Source organism: Boleophthalmus pectinirostris, unplaced genomic scaffold (genome assembly GCF_026225935.1).
Source record: "Boleophthalmus pectinirostris isolate CB_2022bp ecotype Guang Dong unplaced genomic scaffold, ASM2622593v1 HiC_scaffold_20, whole genome shotgun sequence".
NCBI classification, from domain to species: Eukaryota; Metazoa; Chordata; class Actinopteri; order Gobiiformes; family Gobiidae; genus Boleophthalmus; species Boleophthalmus pectinirostris.
The window spans coordinates 2,131,896-2,151,425 of record NW_026571153.1 but is presented as its reverse complement, the minus strand read 5'-3'; the positions used below and the strand labels follow the sequence as shown (position 1 = coordinate 2,151,425).

Genomic DNA, 19,530 nt, shown 5'->3' with positions numbered 1-19,530 from the left:
ACTAAACCAGGACTAAACAGGACTAAAACCAGGACTAAACCAGGACTAAACCAGGACTAAAACAGGACTAAACCAGGACTAAACCAGCACTAAACCAGGACTAAACCAGGACTAAAACAGGACTAAACCAGGACTAAAAACAGGACTAAACCAGGACTAAAAACAGGACTAAACCAGGACTAAACCAGGACTAAACCAGGACTAAACAGGACTAAACCAGGACTAAAACAGGACTAAACCAGGACTAAACCAGGACTAAACCAGGACTAAACCAGGACTAAAACAGGACTAAAACCAGGACTAAACCAGGACTAAACCAGGACTAAAACTGGACTAAACCAGGACTAAAACAGGACTAAACCAGGACTAAACCAGGACTAAACCAGCACTAAACCAGGACTAAACCAGGACTAAAACAGGACTAAACCAGGACTAAAACAGGACTAAACCAGGACTAAACCAGGACTAAACAGGACTAAACCAGGACTAAACCAGGACTAAAACAGGACTAAACCAGGACTAAACCAGGACTAAAACAGGACTAAACCAGGGACTAAACCAGGACTAAAACAGGACTAAACCAGGACTAAAACAGGAACTAAACCAGGACTAAACCAGGACTAAACCAGGACTAAACCAGGACTAAACCAGGACTAAACCAGGACTAAACCAGGACTAAAACAGGACTAAACCAGGACTAAAACAGGAAAACAGGACTAAACCAGGACTAAACCAGGACTAAACCAGGACTAAAACAGGACTAAAACAGGACTAAACCAGGACTAAAACAGGACTAAACCAGGACTAAAACAGGACTAAACCAGGACTAAACCAGGACTAAACCAGGACTAAACCAGGACTAAAACAGGACTAAAACTGGACTAAACTAAAACAGGACTAAACCAGGACTAAACCAGGACTAAACCAGGACTAAAACAGGACTAAACCAGGACTAAACCAGGACTAAACCAGGACTAAACCAGGACTAAACAGGACTAAACCAGGACTAAACCAGGACTAAACCAGGACTAAACCAGGACTAAAACAGGACTAAACCAGGACTAAACCAGGACTAAAACAGGACTAAAACCAGAACTAAACCAGGACTAAAACAGGACTAAACCAGGACTAAACCAGGACTAAACAGGACTAAACCAGGACTAAAACAGGACTAAACAGGACTAAACCAGGACTAAACCAGGTCAAAACCAGGACTAAACCAGGACTTATGTGCACATGTGCTCGTACTTCCTAGTTCGAGTCAGGAGTAAGGAGTTTGTTATATAATGAGCCTGATGCACTGAGATGAACCAACTCAAGAAAAATAATGAAGAACAGACTTTATCTTTTGTGTAAATAAAAGGAAACTTTGAAGTGTCGCTCACAGTTTAATCGTTTTAAAAAATGACTTTTACAAAACAACACAAAATCCTGAACACTGTTTTATTTTTCCAAAACACAATTTTATCTGAGCAAAATGCATTTTTTCATTCAAAACTGATCGTCTCCTAAAAGTCCGGCTCTCAGGGGCCGCAGAGCCTCGGTCCGGCTCTCAGGGGCCGCAGAGCCTCGGTCCGGCTCTCAGGGGCCGCAGAGAGTCACTGCTTTAGTAATAATAGTTTAGTAATAGTTACTGTTACTGTAAAATACCAAATAATAGCCTGGTTTCAATTAAACACCGGGTCCATTTAAACTCCAGGGGCCCGTGTAGATTTTGATCATTCAGCACAGAAACAGTTTATGAGGAGTCCAGCCCATATCACATGATCATTATATCCACAATACAACGTGTGTATGTGTACAGGCCCGTGAACATTAGTGTGATGTTGGTCACACATGAGAACGTCTGTGTTTACTCGTGTGTAACCAACATGTCATGATTTGTCATGAGTTGTGTGTGTGTTCGTTGTGTGACTGTAGATCAGTGTGTCGTGTATCACCTGATAAACAAGAAATGGAAATTATTTTTGTTCCAATTAGAATTTTAACAGCAACACTGAAAGAGAAAGGAACTGTTATAATTAGTGATTATCTAGAAAACTATTCATATTTTACTATAACAAATACAGAATTATAAATAGATGTAGCCAGGTGGACTATAAAATACTGTTTTTAGAAATGGCTGCAATTCTCTGTGTAACCTGTAGGGGGTAGTGTGGTCAGGCTGGGTGACTGGGTGGTTGTTAGAAGAAGCGCGTGTGATGTCATCACTGCACAACAGGCTGAGTGCCTCAACAAGAGACTGACATAAAACGGTGTGTATTAGTAAAAATGAACATTTAAATGACTGCGAAACAGGAAAATAATCTTAGATATTGTTAGACAATGATTTAATGAGCCTCATATCTCAAGATTGTTGTTGTATTGATTCGTAGAATTGAAGATTGATGTAGATTGACTTGCCGTCCTGAAAAGTGTGATCCTGCTGAGTTGCTCACGTAGGGGAAAAGTTGTTCTGCGTGAATTCGTGAGTGTTAAATATGAATAATATGTAATGTAAAGAACTGTTTAGGACTGTTTATGTATTTTTTTATGTGAGACCAAATGTTTTATGTTCTGTAAATGTAGAGGGGAGAGAGCAGTGTCCACGTCCTTCAGAGTGCTGGGTTGGTCTGGACAGTCTGTCAGCCATTTTGTGAGTGAGTTCAAGTTGACCGTTACACAGTGTTAATGACTAATGTAATTTTATTTTGTGTACTTGCCAATTGAAATGGATACTAAGTGGTGTTTATTCTTGGTTTATTGTAGGATAAGCCCACTACTGTTGTCTTTTATTTAGTGTTTTATTTTATTTTTGAGAGAACACATTTTTGTTGGAACAAAGACAAAAAAAAAGCCAGATATTGTGAATCCTGACAGTTGTTAACCATTTAAGTAATCTTCCAAAAAAGGCCAAATCAAACCAAAATTAATGCTGCTCTCTTCTGAGGAGTCGGGAAATAAAAGTTAACCACATTATTACTTCTGGGAGCTGCCTGTGTCTGGTCCGTTATTCCTAGTTACACACGGCGACATAGATCATAATTTTTCTGAGATTTTGAGACACTCCTGTTGCTCGAGCTCCATCCTTTGTAGAGTTATGACCAAAAACACATATGTGACCTTGGTGACCTTGACCTTCAGGTGACCTTGACCGGTTTCAACCTGTAACATCCAGTGTGCCCCGGTTATGTGTGTGTCAACTTGTGTGATGTTTGAGTGAATATTTTAGGCAACAGATGGTTCAGAAATTGATGAAATTGCCTTTAACCTTTATAATGGTGTGACCTTTGAATTGACCCGTGTGACCTCAAATGACCTCGGATCCTCACCAAACTTTTTTGACCCATGTACCAAATTTGGTGATAATCAGTCCATAAATGGTGGAATTATCATTGGTGGACAGACACACACACACACACACACACACACACAGGGTGAATACAAAACCTAATAAACACTGAGTCTAATTCTGTCTGGTCCAGCCGTGGTTGTGGCTCAAACTTCCATTTCCCGTTTTTTGTGCTTTTTTTTACTAAAATCTCATGACTAGTGCAGTGACACCACAGAGTCTGATGTTTACAGCGACACGTGCAGTTTGACTTCAGGTCAGTCTGGTCGTGTGACTCGGAGTGGAGAGGTTGTATTCTCTGCGCTGAGTCTGATCAGCCTCAGCTTCACTGAAACTATTATAAAGAGATGTAAAAAAGAGACACCTCCTCTGAGATTTGCCTTAAACATTTTAAATATACCATATTTTCCCAGTTTTGTTGAGCAAGATTTTAGTGAGGAAGAAATTATCCCACTTGGTCTCAAATAAAAGCCTGGTTGTTAAGTGAAACAAATAAACGACCTGAATCCATGTGCCATTCATTCGTTTGTTTTTTCAAAATAAAAGCAAAAATAAGAAAACAAACAAACAAAACAAAAACAAAAAACGTTTTCTTCATTATTTGTCTCCAAAACCAAAATGTAAAAACAGATAATGATTGATTTTTTCAGTTTTCAATTTTGTGTTTAAATGAAAAATTGAAAAAAAAAACTGATAGTGGACGTTTCCCGTTTACGTGACTTAAACTGCAATGCCTGATCCAGGTCCGGGACCAGACCAGAACTGGGACCAGGACTGAGACCAGGAACAGGATCAGGGCCAGGACTGAGACCAGGACTGAGACCAGGAACAGGATCAGGGCCAGGACTGAGACCAGGACTGAGACCAGGAACAGGATCAGGGCCAGGACTGAGACCAGGACTGAGGCCAGGAACAGGATCAGGGCCAGGACTGAGACCAGGACTGAGGCCAGGACAGGATCAGGGCCAGGACTGAGACCAGGACTGAGACAGGATCAGGGCCAGGACTGAGACCAGGACTGAGGCCAGGAACAGGATCAGGGCCAGGACTGAGACCAGGACTGAGACCAGGACTGAGGCCAGGATCAGACTAGGACCAGACCATGATTGAGACTGGGAGTGAGACCGGGACCAGACCAGGACTGAGATTGGGACTAGACTGGGACCAAACCGGAACCAGACTGGGACTGAGACCAGGACCAGACCAGGACTGAAAATGGTTAGTCCTGTTTTAGCCCTGGTTCAGTCCGTTATCCGTTTTTTTGTTTTTGTTTTCATTTTTCATTGAAAACTGAAAAATGAGAATCATTATCTGTTTTTTTCATTTTGGTTTTGGAGACAAATAATGAAGAAAATAGTTGTTTTTTCATTTTCTTATTTTTGGTTTTATTTTGAAAAACGAATGAACGATTGACACACCGATTACCTCGGATATTTTTTGGTATTTTAATGGGAAAATACCGTTATTGTTTCTCTGTGCCGTTATCCACAGTTTTCATTTTCTTTTTTTTTTATTTCCTGTTTTGATGAGAGCTGCTCTGCTCATTTCAGGGACTAACTGTCCTTGTGGGGCACTGTGACCCACCACAGATGCAGATGTTTCCTTTCTTTTGGTAAGACTTGTTGACACACTAACGGCTGCGTTCAGACTGCAGCCTGAAGTTCCCAAATCAGATTTTTTGGCCTCTATGTTCCTGTATCTGATCTTTAAATGTCAGTCTGAACCACACAGATCTGATTTTTTCAAACATAACCCAGGACACTTGGATATGTGCTCCTGAAACTGATACATATCTGATCTTTAACATGTGACTTCAGTGTGAACGGACAAAGTGCATTCATCCACCTACACGTTATCAACAAGACACAAACGTCACTATTCTGCGCTGAAGTCAGCGAAAATTGTTAATGAACTCTGTGTGACTGAAGTGAAGCACATCTCCACTCACCACTCTTGGCTCCGTCTCCACATCCACACGTTCCTTTCAACGGACTGAACCACAAAACACCACGACCAAAAACCTCGTCCTTCTCCTTCTCAATCTCCTCCTTAAAACAAGTAAGTTGTTCATGTTCTGGCTCCGGTACGAGAGGAACTTTAAAATCTCCAGGTGCTCGATGCTGCGTCCATGTTTGGACAACTTCTGTAAACACAGAGACGCTCGCTGCGGTTGACGTCGTCGTGTCTCCAGTGTCACATGTGGGACACTTTTGGGCCGTTTAATGTTCACACTGGAGTCACACACAAGTCACATTTAACTGGAAATGTGAACGACCTCGAAAAAACATCGGATTTCACAAAAAAATCTGAATTGAGCGTTAAACCCTGCAGCCTGAACGTAGCCTAAGAGTCTGAGAACCAGTGTTGTGAAGGTGACTTTTAAAATGTAATCCACATTACAGATTACAGATTACACACACCAAAATGTAGTTTGTAACGTAATCCATTAAATTACTTAAAGTGAGTAACATAATCTGAATACTTTGGATTACTTGATATTGTCATGCTTTTTAAAACTACATGAATTTAGCAACAACATCCTGAAAATTCGTGGTTTGTTCAGTCTTTACTTGACCAGATTAAAAATATTATCGATGGAAAAATGATTTTTATATGAGACACTGCTTTAAATTATGTCCACCTACTGTTAGTGTCACACTGTATAGTTTAGACCTGGGTTTAAGTCCTGGTTTAAATCCTGGTTTAGTCCTGGTTTTAGACCTTGTTTAGACCTGGTTTAGTCCTGGTTTAGACCTGGTTTAGTCCTGGTTTAGACCTGGTTTAGTCCTGGTTTAGACCTGGTTTAGTCCTGGTTTAGACCTGGTTTAGTCCTGGTTTAGTCCTGGTTTAGACCTGGTTTAGACCTGGTTTAGACCTGGTTTAGTCCTGGTTTAGTCCTGGTTTAGTCCTGGTTAGTCCTGGTTTACCTGGTTTAGTCCTGGTTTAGACCTGGTTTAGACCTGGTTTACCTGTTTAGTCCTGGTTAGACCTGGTTAGTCCTGTTTAGTTTAGTCCTGTTTAGACCTGGTTTAGTCCTGGTTTAGTCCTGGTTTAGTCCTGGTTTAGACCTGGTTTAGTCCTGGTTTTAGACCTGGTTTAGTCCTGGTTTAGACCTGGTTTAGTCCTGGTTAGTCCTGGTTTAGTCCTGGTTTACCTGTTTAGTCCTGGTTTAGACCTGGTTTAGTCCTGGTTTAGTCCTGGTTTAGACCTGGTTTAGTCCTGGTTTTAGTCCTGGTTTAGTCCTGGTTTAGTCTTGGTTTTAGTCCTGGTTTAGTCCTGGTTTAGACCTGGTTTAGTCCTGGTTTAGCCCAAAATGTGAAAACAGGAAAATCCCTCTGTGTAATCCATTTATTTCAACAAAGTAACTGTAATCCAATTCCCACTCACTGAAACAGTAACTGTAACTGAATACAGTTACTCATCATTTGTACTCTGATTACATAACTCCGGTACATGTAATCTGTTACTCCCCGACACTGCTGAGAACTGTGTGAACTTGTGAGAAATGTTACAAAACGACCGAGAAAAACTGTAAATGAATCTTGTTTGTGTGGAAAATAAGATCTTCATTTGTTGCTGCAGCTCCTGTTTTCCTGTAAACGCAGCTGCTGCAAAGCCTTTGTTTGGAGGAAAACACTTTAACACTTTGTACTGCAGGCGAGACCTTTATCTGATCAACGTCATTCAAGCCTTTTATTTGTTTTCAGTATTTTTTCAGAGACCGATGAATGGACATTGTTATAAATAAAACTGAGGACGCGCGTCATGGAAATCAAACAGAGCAGCCGTGGCTTTTATGGGCTGTAATTTTATATAGAACTGAACAAAACATCTTCACTTTTATTGGAATTGTCTGAGATGAGCAACGTTTCCTGAGCACGGCCTAGACTTGAGTTTGATTTGCATTGAATGACAGTGACTTTAACTATAACTATATATAAACTATAATTAAATAAAGGTGTAATTAAGGGATCAAAAAAACTAAACACAAAATACCCGTCGGTTCAGCTGACGATGTATAAACGATGGGATTCTCCAGGGAAAACACAAGCTCGGAAACTCTGTGATATTGTCCAACTTCCTCAAAACAAATAAAGACTTTAAAATGAGCTCACCTGTTGTAGTTCTAGATAAATCTGTCCGTTCTGATCAGATTGTGTTAAAAATAAAGCTCAGATTAAAGTCTAATTCAAGAAAGCAGAAAACATTAGTGGAAAGTAACACGCAGCTTCACTCAACTCATCAAATTCTACCAAAAATAACGCCACAAATGACTTCGAAACCTCAAAAAGTGTTTCACGAAGTGGCAGATGAGATGATTTGTAGTCTCGTTTCTCTTTCCTTGCTGATTCCTTGATACCTTCTCCTCAATTCTGCACAAAATGGGCAAGGAGAGACTGTAAAGTAGGTGACCAAATGTCCGTTTTTCCCCGGACATGTCCCTATTTTGTGTCCTGTCCTCGGCGTCCGTTTTTTTTTTTTTTTTTATTAAAGTGATGCAAATGTCTGGGTTTTCATTACGGTTCATTGGAGACATTAAACTGAGCGTCTCTCGTAGCGTCTGTGACTCAGAAGCAGCGAGCAAACACAAACAGTCTGCAACACACCTATGGAGTAAGAAAGCTGTCAAAAATATTCGTGCGCGTAAAATAGAAATCCGTGCGTATTTGGCTGTAGTTGCGCATAAAATAAATATTTGTAAACTCTCAAATGACTCCAGTCGTACATAAAATATACTGTGTGTATTTTATCCATCAGAATACGAATTGAAAAATTACGACGTCATGAATTACAATCACGAAATGAAAATTTACGATTACGCTTTCATCAGTACGAATACGAATTCACAGACGGAACTTTACTGTCAAAAATACGTCATCACTTCACAGACATTATTCATCGAGCAGAAGAAACATCGATCAAGATCAAGACTGTGCAGCTCAAGTTTGTAGCAGAGTAAAAACAGAGTGGCTGTAGTCCGTGAATGTTTTAATCTAAACATACAGAGAACCTGATATTTGTTAATTAGCCCTGGGATAACGTTACGTCTGATGTTTCCAACTGGCTCCACTATGTTTTCTAACATATAGGTGCAATTTCCCGTTCAAAGGAGGTGTTTCTACACAATATTACACAGCAGCGTTCGGTTCCCGAATTCAAGACATTTTTACAATAGATTTTAATTAACCCACTTGTTGTTCTGTTGTAGCTTCTTGTGCTTTTACTCTGTTTTTACTCTGCTACAAACTTGAGCTGCACAGTCTTGATCTTGATCGATGTTTCTTCTGCTCGATGAATAATGTCTGTGAAGTGATGACGTATTTTTGACAGTAAAGTTCCGTCTGTGAATTCGTATTCGTACTGATGAAAGCGTAATCGTAAATTTTCATTTCGTGATTGTAATTCATGACGTCGTAATTTTTCAATTCGTATTCTGATGGATAAAATACAATATATTTTATGTACGACTGGACTCATTTGAGAGTTTACAAATATTTATTTTATGCGCAACTACAGCCAAATATGCACGGATTTCTATTTTACGCGCACGAATATTTTTGACAGCTTTCTTACTCCATACATACCGAAGCACAAATGTGTATTTAAAATGATTTGTACAAGAAATTCTCCGTTTTCCATCCCAGTCGAGACAAGTGTGGAGGCATGTGCACAGACTGCAAAGTGAAAGTTCACTGGTCCCTCGTTTATCGCGGGGGTTACGTTCTAAAAATAACCCACGATAGGTGAAATCCACGAAGTATCAACTTTATATTTCATAATTATTCTGTCTGTTTTAAGGCTGTAAAACCCCTCAGCACAAACTTTATACACTTTTTTCACACAGGACGGGTGCAACCCTTTTTTGCATCCTTCTTAAAAAAAAAAAACATGCAAAATTGACACACACAAAAAAAGTGTAGAGGTTTCACGCCGGGTTTTATGTGATGAATAACGGACAAAAAACCAAAGCGAAGAAACAAGCACCAGGATCATGTAGAGCCAGTTAAAACCAACATTTTGTGGCTCACAGCAGCAGTGACATCGTCTGATTCATCAGCCTCGCAGAGTTACGATTCGTTCGCTCGACAGTAGGCGGGTACATTTTTTATTTAACCAGTCGCTGCTGTTTGGTCGTGACGTTTGTAATGCTCCAAATCCCGTAGGAAGAAGAACAATAACGTCTTTCCCCGAGATAAAATTCACCAAACATTCTCTTTGTTCCGACTTTAAATCCTCGATCTCGGGAATCGTTGACAACACTGAATGTCTGGGAATTATTTTGGTCGGCGGCAAAAAACACTAATTCAACATGACGGACGGAGCGAGAAAACACGTAAAGGGTATTGATCCCGGTTATTTATCCACTCTAACGGCAGAGGACCCAAGACCATTTGACCAGAAATTGGTCATAAGCATCGATGGACGACAAATCATCCTTTTCAACCCCGACAAAACCTGGACCAAACCAAATTTCTGGTCAGAATCGTCAACTACCTGGACAAATATTCACTTGGGCGACATCCACAATGACTTGGTGGAAACTCCTGGGCCATTCACAGCAGAAAAGATGAAAACCTCCAAGAGTCTCGGATGTGTTGTTGAACTTGTTGGAGTCCACGGTTTGTTAGGATCTTCTACGTTTGCTCTGCGGATGTTTGAAAGTCGTTTAATTCACCGTTAGTGGTTCTTTTCACTCAGAATATGAAAAAGACATTTTCCTTCTTCCGTGTTTCTATTTGTGCATCTGATAATGCAGCAGGAATTTACCATTATCGGGGAGAAATACGCGAGGTTACGCACTGTGTTTGACGCTACCGTGTTTCTGCCTCCGACCTAAATATTTCCCAGCAGCAACGCGGGCTTTTAATAACAACGACGTCAGCTGAAACTCGCCTATAGAATTCTAACACAGAGCTCTGGGTCAGATCACTGTCCCTGACGCCGACAGTTACACAGGACTTACATCAGTCATTCTGAACGCCTGTGTTTCCCTCACCCAGATATGAACATGCAAATAATATGTTCAGGTTCACGCCTTGGATCCTCCCTGAAGTGTCACCGCATTCCTTCATTGTGACGATATGACAGCCAAATCTTAATCTTAATCTTAATCACTGGCAAATCTGTTTGGTTTGGCTCCAGCTAAAGCCGCCTCCTGTGCTGCTGCTGCTCTGTAAATAAATTCCTTAAAAGGACAAAACCTTGACCTCTGCAAAAGAATTTCCTTAAAAGCATATATCTGTTTCACATAGGCCACGTTCAGACTGCAAACCCAAATCCAAATTTTTGGCCCCTATGTTCCTGTATCTGATCTTTTAATGTCAGTCTGAACCACACAGATCTGATTTTTTCAAATGTGACCCAGGACACTTGGATATGTGCTCCTGAAACTGATACATATCTGATCTTTTGACATGTGACTTCAGTGTGAACGGACAAAGTGCATTCATCCACCTACACGTTATCAACAAGACACAAACGTCACTATTCTGCACTGAAGTAGGCGAAAATTGTTAATGAACTCTGTGTCACTGAAGTGAAGCACATCACCACTCACCACTCTTGGCTCCGTCTCCACATCCACACGTTCCTTTCAACGAACTGAACCACAAAACACCACGACCAAAAACCTCGTCCTTCTCCTTCTCAATCTCCTCCTTAAAACAAGTAAGTTGTTCATGTTCTGGCTCCGGTACGAGAGGAACTTTAAAATCTCCAGGTGCTCGATGCTGCGTCCATGTTTGGACAACTTCTGTAAACACAGAGACGCTCGCTGCGGTTGACGTCGTCGTGTCTCCAGTGTCACATGTGGGACACTTTTGGGCCGTTTAATGTTCACACTGGAGTCACATACAAGTCACATTTAACTGGAAATGTGAACGACCTCGAAAAAACATCGGATTTCACAAAAAAATTGGAATTGAGCGTTAAACCCTGCAGGCCCTGCATGTTGGTGGCGTCGGTCACACAGTGGACGAGGTCGTTAATAATCGTCGTTGTTAATAATCTGATTCTGCATCATTTTGAGAAAAAAAACATCCAATATTACTGATTTTTACTGGGCTGGCACCTTTATGTTTGTAACGAGTTTTTTTTAAATAAACAGTATGACACCAACAGTAGGGTGACCATATTTCCATTTGTGAAAACCCGGACACTTTACAGGCTAAACCAGGACTAATCTTGGACTTAAAAGAGAAAACGTCGAGCAGTTTGTCCGATCGGGCAACTGCCGCGCTTGTGGAGCTCTCCATTGGTCCTTTCTCCTGCGTTCTGAGTCCGGTGTCAGTCCTGGGTTAGTCCTGGTTTAGTCTTGGTTCAGTCTGTGGCGTAGGCAGTGCAAAAGTTTGATATAATCTCAGGTTAACAGGCAGGTGCGGTCCTGTCCTGGCGGGTGCGGTGTTGTACTGGAAGTCTCCAAAAATGAACCCGTGCAGTTCTCTGCTCTGTAGGCTCCATTACAGAATAAAAGAATCTTTGGTTTGTTACGAAGGAGGAAAATAACATGACGACAGCAGCAATAAGTTTTAAGAAGAATGTAAAAAGGGTTGCACCTGTCCTGTCTGAGAAAAGTGTATAAAGTTTGTGCTGAGGTTTTACAGCCTTAAAACAGATAGAATAATTGTTAAATATAAAGTTGAATACTTTGTGGATTTCATCTATCGCAGGTTATTTTTAGAACACGATAAACGAGGGACACTGTCCTCTCACCTCAACCTGTGCACATGGACTCACACTTGTCCCGACCGGGACGGAAAACGGAGAATTTCTTGTACAAGTCGTTGTTAAATGTGCATTTGTGCTTCGATATGTTGCAGACTGACTGTTTGTGTCTCGCTCCTTCTGAGTCACAGACGCTACGAGAGACGCTCAGTTTAATGAACGGTACTGAAAACCCAGACATTTGCATCACTTTATAAAAAAACCCGACGCCCAGGACAGGACGCAAAATACGGACGTTTGGTGACCCTAACTAACAGTAGTGTGGACATAAATGAAGGCAGCAGTGATCTCATATAGAAATGATTCTTCTTTTAATATGTTTAAGGAAAGTCTGGACTTTTAATTTTCTTTTAGCAAACAAAACATCTTATGTTCAGATCCTCGTCTTTGATTCTCTACAGTAAAACAAAAGTCTGTTCACAGAGACTTGAACTCAACAGACAATTTGAAGAACAAACAAGAATTTTCAGGATGTGTTTGGTACATTCATGTCGTTTAAAAAAACACGACAATATCAAGTAATCCAAAGTATTCAGATTACATTTCTCACTTTAAGTAATTTATGGATTATGTTGCATTTTAGGGGATGTAATCTGTAATCTGTAGGGGAATACATTTTAAAAGTCACCTTCCCAACACTGCAGATACTTGAGTCTGAATGAGGAGGGGCTGGTGAAGAAGAACATAACGTCACTTCCCTGAAGCCTGATCACGTGTCTGGTTTCAGTTTGGACGACTTGTTTTTTTGTGGGAAAAGCTCTGATGATGACAGGATCTGTGTGAGGATCCCAAGAGGAGGGTCCTGGTGATCCAGAAACACCACAGACTCTACTTTTCTATACACAGCGTCCGGGAAAACAGTAGTGTTGGGTTTTATTCTCAACAGGTCGGTTTCGCCTTCGAGACGTCTGTGAAATTGAAATCGGCACATCTGTACTTTTTGTGAACATTCACACGGGTTAAGACATGTGAGTAAACTTGGGTTACCTGTTTTTAAGGAAATAGCTCTAAACAGTCTCGGGGGAACTGCCCGAGGAGCTGAGGTTGCAAAATTCCAGTATGTAAAATTCGGTGGAGTTTTTACAGACATTTTACAGACAGGAAAAACAAATGATGTTTGTAATTATCATCTTGTATTTAACTGTGATATATTATGTTACGATATTAGTTTTTTACTTACTGTACACAGTGTTGGGGAAGTTTACTTTTAAAATGTAATCCCCTACAGATTACAGATTACACACACCAAAATGTAGTTTGTAACGTAATCCATTAAATGACTTAAAGTGAGTAATGTAATCTGATTACTTTGGATTACTTGATTTGCTGTAGAGAAACAAAGACGAGGAAATCTTCACTTAAGATGTTTTATCTGATAAAAGAAAATAAAAAGCCCAGACTTTACTGAACCAAATAAAAAATATTATTGATAGCATGGTGTAGTCCTGGTTTAGTCCTGGTTTAGATCTAGTTTAGACCTGGTTTTAGACCTGGTTTAGATCTAGTTTAGACCTGGTTTTAGACCTGGTTTAGATCTAGTTTAGACCTGGTTTTAGACCTGGTTTAGACCTGGTTTAGATCTAGTTTAGACCTGATTTTAGACCTGGATTAGTCCTAGTTTAGATCTGGTTTAGATCTGGTTTAGTCCTGGTTTAGACCTGGTTTAGACCTGGTTTAGACCTGGTTTAGATCTAGTTAGTCCTGGTTTAGATCTGGTTTAAATCTAGTTTAGATCTAGTTTAGACCTGGTTTAAGACCTGGTTTAGTCCTGGTTTAGTCCTGGTTTCGTGCTGGTTTAGTCTTGGTTTAGTCCTGGTTTAGACCTGGTTTAGATCTAGTTTAGTCCTGGTTTAGACCTGGTTTAGACCTGGTTTAGACCTGGTTTAGTCCTGGTTTAGTCCTGTTTTAGTCCTGTTTTAGTCCTGGTTTAGTCCTGGTTTAGTCCTGGTTTAGACCTGGTTTAGACCTGGTTTAGACCTGGTTTAGTCCTGGTTTAGTCCTGGTTTAGACCTGGTTTAGACCTGGTTTAGACCTGGTTTAGACCTGGTTTAGATCTAGTTTAGACCTGGTTTAAGACCTGGTTTAGATCTAGTTACATCTAGTTTAGACCTGGGGATTTAGCCCGAAATGTGAAAACAGTAAAATCCCTCTGTGTAATCCATTTATTTCAACAAAGTAACTGTAATCCAATTCCCACTCACTGAAACAGTAACTGTAACTGAATACAGTTACTCATCATTTGTACTCTGATTACTTAACTCCGGTACATGTAATCTGTTACTCCCCAACACTGTCTGTACATACATTTCTATCTTAATGATACCAGGCTCTTGTTATTTTTTATTAATACTTATTACAGTGTCAGTTTTTATTTGTTTGTAAAGTGTCTTGGAGAGTCCAAAAAAGAGCTATATAAGTCAGATGTATTATTATTATTTTATTTATTTATTTATTTTTTTTTATTAGTAGTTAGTAGTAGTAGTAGTAGTAGTAGTAATATTAGAAGTTTATTACAATTTTTATTTTATTTTTTTACTCTTTGTTATTGTATACTATAATATAAAAGGCGAAAAAGGCAACAAAAAAAAAAAAAAAGGCTTTGATTTATTTTTTTTTTTTTTTTTTCGGTTTGCCGTAAGTCTAACATCGCTCGATAGTTTTAAATATTTTTACATGGTAAATTATCTTATTTCAGCATGTCCCTCAGTCGTGCCATGCTTTTCCACGGTATACTGTTTTTGTTTTTTTTGTGTGTGTGTGTTTTTCCACTTGTTTTGGAAGATTTTAGAGCTGTATTTGGTGGTTACCATGGCGAACGCGTGTTTTTTTTTTTTTTTTTTTTTTTTCAGCCGAGAGTTGCATCACGCCCCATCTTTCCGTGACGTCAACGTCACATGACTCACCAATATTAACGTAGTACGTCAGTGCGTAAGTGCCACTCGTCTCTCAGAGCGCACAGAGAGAACAGCTCCACGCTCTTCCACGTCTGCGAGGAACATGTCCGCGTCATTCATTCTCTGTTTGTGGATCGTGTCCGTTTGTCTGAGCCCTTTGGTCCGAGGTAAGAGCGGAAAACATTTACTTTTTACTCATTTTATCTGATCAAACTTCGATCTGTTCTCGTAACGAACGCGAACGCTAAGAAAACTGTCTCCAAAACTCACCGTGCGCACTGTCGATTCTTAATCTACGAACCAAATGATTTTAATGTTTATTTTATGTTAAGTTGTGTTTTAACAACTTAAACTGAGTGAATTATTACGTTTATCGTGAGAAAGTGTCAAAATGAGTGTCACCCACGTGTCACCCTTCACGTCTATCAAAAAATTGGGTCATGATTTAATTTAGGGTGATCGGATTTCCCCAATTACAAACTGGGACCTTCCCCCGGTTTGAGGTGTTTGTTAAAAAATAAAATTGTGATGAAGGAAAATAGTTCTGAGCTCGGCCCATTTATGACTAATATGTGAGTCAGTATAGTCACGTTTTTTTTCGTTTGGGTCGTTTTTAAGCAGATTTTTTGTATTTTACCCAAACAAATGAGAAAAAATAAGGACATTTCTTGTATAAAATTGGGACAAATTGCTGTTTTTGTATAAATCTGCTGGGACAGGGGACGCAGACTCAAAACCAGACTGTCCTTAGATCCAAGATTTGTAAATTAAACTAATTGGCTTAACTTCAGATGATTTCCCTGTAGACACGTGAGTTTATCTTTCTCATTTGTTTCTTCTCATCTCCCAGGGGCTGTCCCACACCCTTTTCCTTTTCCTTTCCTCATAGTTTCAGCTTTTGAATTAAACTAAAGCTTCAGAATGATGAAACATTAAGACAAGAGCGATTAACAGTCACAGGGAAACCACAACCACTGATTTGTCTGAGTTTTATTCAAGAAATGTCCAGAGTGTTCCTATTTTTGACCAATTTTACAGTTAACAGAGACGTATATTGTAATTTGTTTTGTTAAAATTACAGAAAAGCTTCTTAAAATGACCAAAACTCCAAGAAAATGTTCTGGTGCATAATGATTTTCCTTAATTTTTCTTTTATTATCACCGACCACCAAAATTCCAAGGAACAAACCCTCTTCCAAGTATCTCTCCACTTCCTTCCAAAGTATTTCTGAGTAAAATACTGTTGACTCACCAAATATTGATTTAATGAGTCTCCTATTAGCACTGTAAATGTGATGAGTATCTTTGTGCACTAATAAATGGACAATAGTTGATAGTAAATGTTTGAGTCATCAAACTGTAGCCCATCTAATATTATATTTACAAATTTTCTTGTGATCACTAAAGTGAGTCGCTCTCTTGGCATTTCTGTTTGGAAAAGGAGCTCCCTGCCCTAGATTAACAATTTAAAACAAAATAATCAGGCTCTTGGAATGGGGAAAAAGTTATTAAAATGTTGCGGAATCTAACAGGAATCTGAAATTTAATGTTTTTAATTCATCTTAAATGAGTTTGATTTAAACTGTAATGAGACTTTTTTTTTAACAGCGTGAAACATCTAAGCAGTTATTTCTACTTTTATCACAGTGCAACGGAGAAAAACTGGGGCAATAAACAAAATAAAATATGTTTTTTTTTTATTTGTACAGAGACAGTGCACAACAAAACGTGAAGTTTTCAGAGGGAGCTTTTGCTGTACTTCATTTGCCATTGAAATATCGGGTTTTGAATTGCAAATGGGGCTAAAGCAAACTGCCGATGCAAATCGAGACACACCTGAACCTCCCTGCTCTTACATAACATAATGTTTTATTCTGAGAACAGATTAAACCGTTAAGATCTTAACAGTGCATAAGTTATTCTAAAGGGTGTCAGTAAAAACACACAGATTACGCACATGTCTGCAATAACCAGACGACTAGACGACAGGATTGACTCATACACTGTGCGTTAGGGCGCATCAGTTGCTCAGCTTTTTGTAAATCAGTCTGTACCTAGTATCAGTGTTGCCGAAGTAAAGTTCTGTGACAAATTTCATGAAATTCTCTTGATGTTTACTGGGTTCACCAAGTCTCTGGAGTTTAGCGTCTGTGGCCTTAAATTTGAGCTGAAAAATCAGTTTTTCTTTAATAATTCTTATTGTTTCTGGAAACTTGTGTTTACCAAACCCTGAGTCGCACCTGTCGTTGAGTCGCACCTGTCGTTGAGTCGCACCTGTCGTTGAGTCGCACCTGTCGTTGAGTCGCACCTGTCGTTGAGTCGCACCTGTCGTTGAGTCGCACCTGTCGTTGAGTCGCACCTGTCACAGAGTCGCACCTGTCGTTGAGACGCACCTGTCGTTGAGACGCACCTGTCGTTGAGACGCACCTGTCGTTGAGACGCACCTGTCGTTGAGACGCACTGTTATCTGTTTTTTTTTTTTCCATTTTTCATTTAAACACAAAATCGAAAAACTGAAAAAACAAATCATTCTGTTTTTTCATTTTGTTTTTGGAGACAAATAGTGAAGAAAATAGTTGTTTGTTTTTTCGTTTTCTTATTTTTTATTTTATTTTGAAAAACGTATGACACGTGGATTAACACCGTTCCCGTTGTGCAGAGTTTTCGTTCTTTCACTCCCGTCCTCATTCCTCCTGTCGTCTCTTCTGTTTCAGCTCAGACTCGTTTGATCGGTGAGCCGCAGCCCGTGCTGGCGTCGACGGGCGATGACGTCGTCCTCCCTTGCCGCTGCGACCCGCCCCTCAACCTGGCCCCGCTGACGGTGGAGTGGTCCCGCACCGAGCTCAAGCCGCACCCGTCCGACCCGCTCAAGATCGTGCCGTTCGTCCACGTCTACACGGAATGGCACGAGGACACCGACATGAAAATCCCGGAGTTTGTAAACCGGACGCAGCTTTTCCCCGAGCAGTTCCGGGAAGGCGTCGCGTCGCTGAGGATCCGGAGAGTCGCGCTGTCGGACAACGGGACGTACAAGTGCTTCGTCCCGAATCTGCGCAGGGAGGCCTTCGTCACGCTCATCGTCCGTTCGCCGGAAGAAGTGTTTCTAAACGACACGGAAAACGAGACGAAACCTGAACTAGACAATATCGACCCCTTTCCAACGTCCGTCAGATCTCGTCTAGCGATCATCATCTCATTCGTTCTTGTTATCGGTGTTGTTGCTGTTGTTGTTTTTGTCGTTATGAAAAAAAGAATCTGCAAACGACAAAAGCGAGACGTCGAATATCAGCCTGAAAGCACAGATCGGTCTGAGGACAGGCCGGAAGGACAAAACCTCCTGAAAACCGAACTTCCAGTAGACGACTCGATGAATGAATCGAGAAAAGGTGGATGACGTTTGGACTTTCTTCATTTTAAACTCTGGACATTTTTGTTTCGCCGTAACATTTAGAAGCACATTACTCTGCTCTGGAGAAATAAGCATGAAAAAAAAGGAAAACTAAACAAAACGAACCAAGCCGTAAAAGCTGCAGCTCAAATTTGACTATGAGAAAAAGTATCACTGTGGTACATGTTTTCATGTTCTGAGTGATGAGGCGATATCGTGATTATTATCGTGACACGTCGGTCCACTGCACGATTTAATGAGATCAGATTGTTGCCAAATCTGCGGCGTGAGGAGTTTAAAACCAAAGACGCAGATGCACAAGGTCAGACGTGGAAAGACCAAAGAATCCTGGGGCCTCATTTATAAAACTCGCTGATGCAAAAATCCTTGCGTACGCGCCAACCACGGTATTTATGAAACTCAGCTAAAGCGTGGTGCTTTGCTTAACTCTACGCCAACTCGGGACTTCCTGTAAGCTCTATGCAAAGTCTGAAGACACGGGGGGGGAAAAAGCGATACTCAGTATGTCTCGGTCAAACCCACTGATTATCGACTCATGTTAAGGGGAAATCACATTCATGAGTCACTTTCCACGCTCCTTTTATGGTGAGATGGAGGTGTGAGGGGGCGCGGTCTGTCCTTTTATGGTGAGGTGGAGGTGTGAGGGGGCGCGGTCTGTCCTTTTATGGTGAGGTGGAGGTGTGAGGGGGCGCGGTCTGTCCTTTTATGGTGAGGTGGAGGTGTGAGGGGGCGCGGTCTGTCCTTTTATGGTGAGGTGGAGGTGTGAGGGGGTGCGGTCTGTCCCTTTTATGGTGAGGTGGAGGTGTGGAGAGGGCGTGACGTGACGTGGGTTTACTTGCGCAAATTCTAGTTGCAGGTGGGATTTATAAAGCAAAGATTGCAGGTTTGGTGCGTGCGGTGGGTTTTCTGGTCTGGTCTCGGGCTCGTCCCGGTCTAGTACTGGTCTAGTACTGGTCTAGTACCTGGTCTAGTACCTGGTCTAGTACCTGGTCTAGTACCTGGTCTGGTACCTGGTCTAGTACCTGGTCTAGTCTCGTTCTGTCTGAATTTCAGACTCTGTGTGGTCACGTCTCTAGTTTCACTGAAGCTGAAGCCACTCGGCAACAGAGTCTGTGCGTTTAAAAAAAAAAGTCTGTGAAACTGAAACGAGGAGAAGTAAAACTCTTCTCGTC

At 40.7% G+C, this 19,530-nt stretch overlaps 1 protein-coding gene and 1 long non-coding RNA gene across 6 annotated transcripts; both read left to right on the top strand.

Moving 5' to 3' along the window:
- The first annotated feature begins 2,171 nt into the window (after positions 1-2,171).
- On the top strand, positions 2,172-13,579 carry LOC129409869 (uncharacterized). 3 transcript variants are annotated; one of them, XR_008632628.1, is made up of 5 exons: positions 2,172-2,255; positions 2,376-2,467; positions 2,569-2,635; positions 4,882-4,943; positions 12,700-13,579. It is a non-coding gene; the product is annotated as an uncharacterized LOC129409869 (long non-coding RNA). The 3 variants fall into 3 exon arrangements; XR_008632629.1 differs by having other exon boundaries at positions 2,569-2,639; XR_008632627.1 differs by lacking the exon at positions 12,700-13,579 and having other exon boundaries at positions 2,569-2,639; positions 4,882-5,998.
- Positions 13,580-14,956: 1,377 nt separating this feature from the next.
- On the top strand, positions 14,957-19,270 carry LOC110172763 (butyrophilin subfamily 2 member A1-like). 3 transcript variants are annotated; one of them, XR_008632625.1, is made up of 3 exons: positions 14,957-15,116; positions 17,664-19,118; positions 19,161-19,270. XR_008632625.1 is itself a non-coding variant. In XM_020938696.2 (2 exons), the coding sequence occupies exons 1-2, from the start codon at positions 15,053-15,055 to the stop codon at positions 18,341-18,343; spliced, it is 744 nt and encodes a 247-aa protein (XP_020794355.1). In that variant the 5' UTR covers positions 14,957-15,052; the 3' UTR covers positions 18,344-19,263. The 3 variants fall into 3 exon arrangements, 1 of the variants encoding a protein (XP_020794355.1); XR_008632626.1 differs by having other exon boundaries at positions 17,664-19,036; positions 19,161-19,227; XM_020938696.2 differs by having other exon boundaries at positions 17,664-19,263.
- The last annotated feature ends 260 nt before the right edge of the window (positions 19,271-19,530 follow it).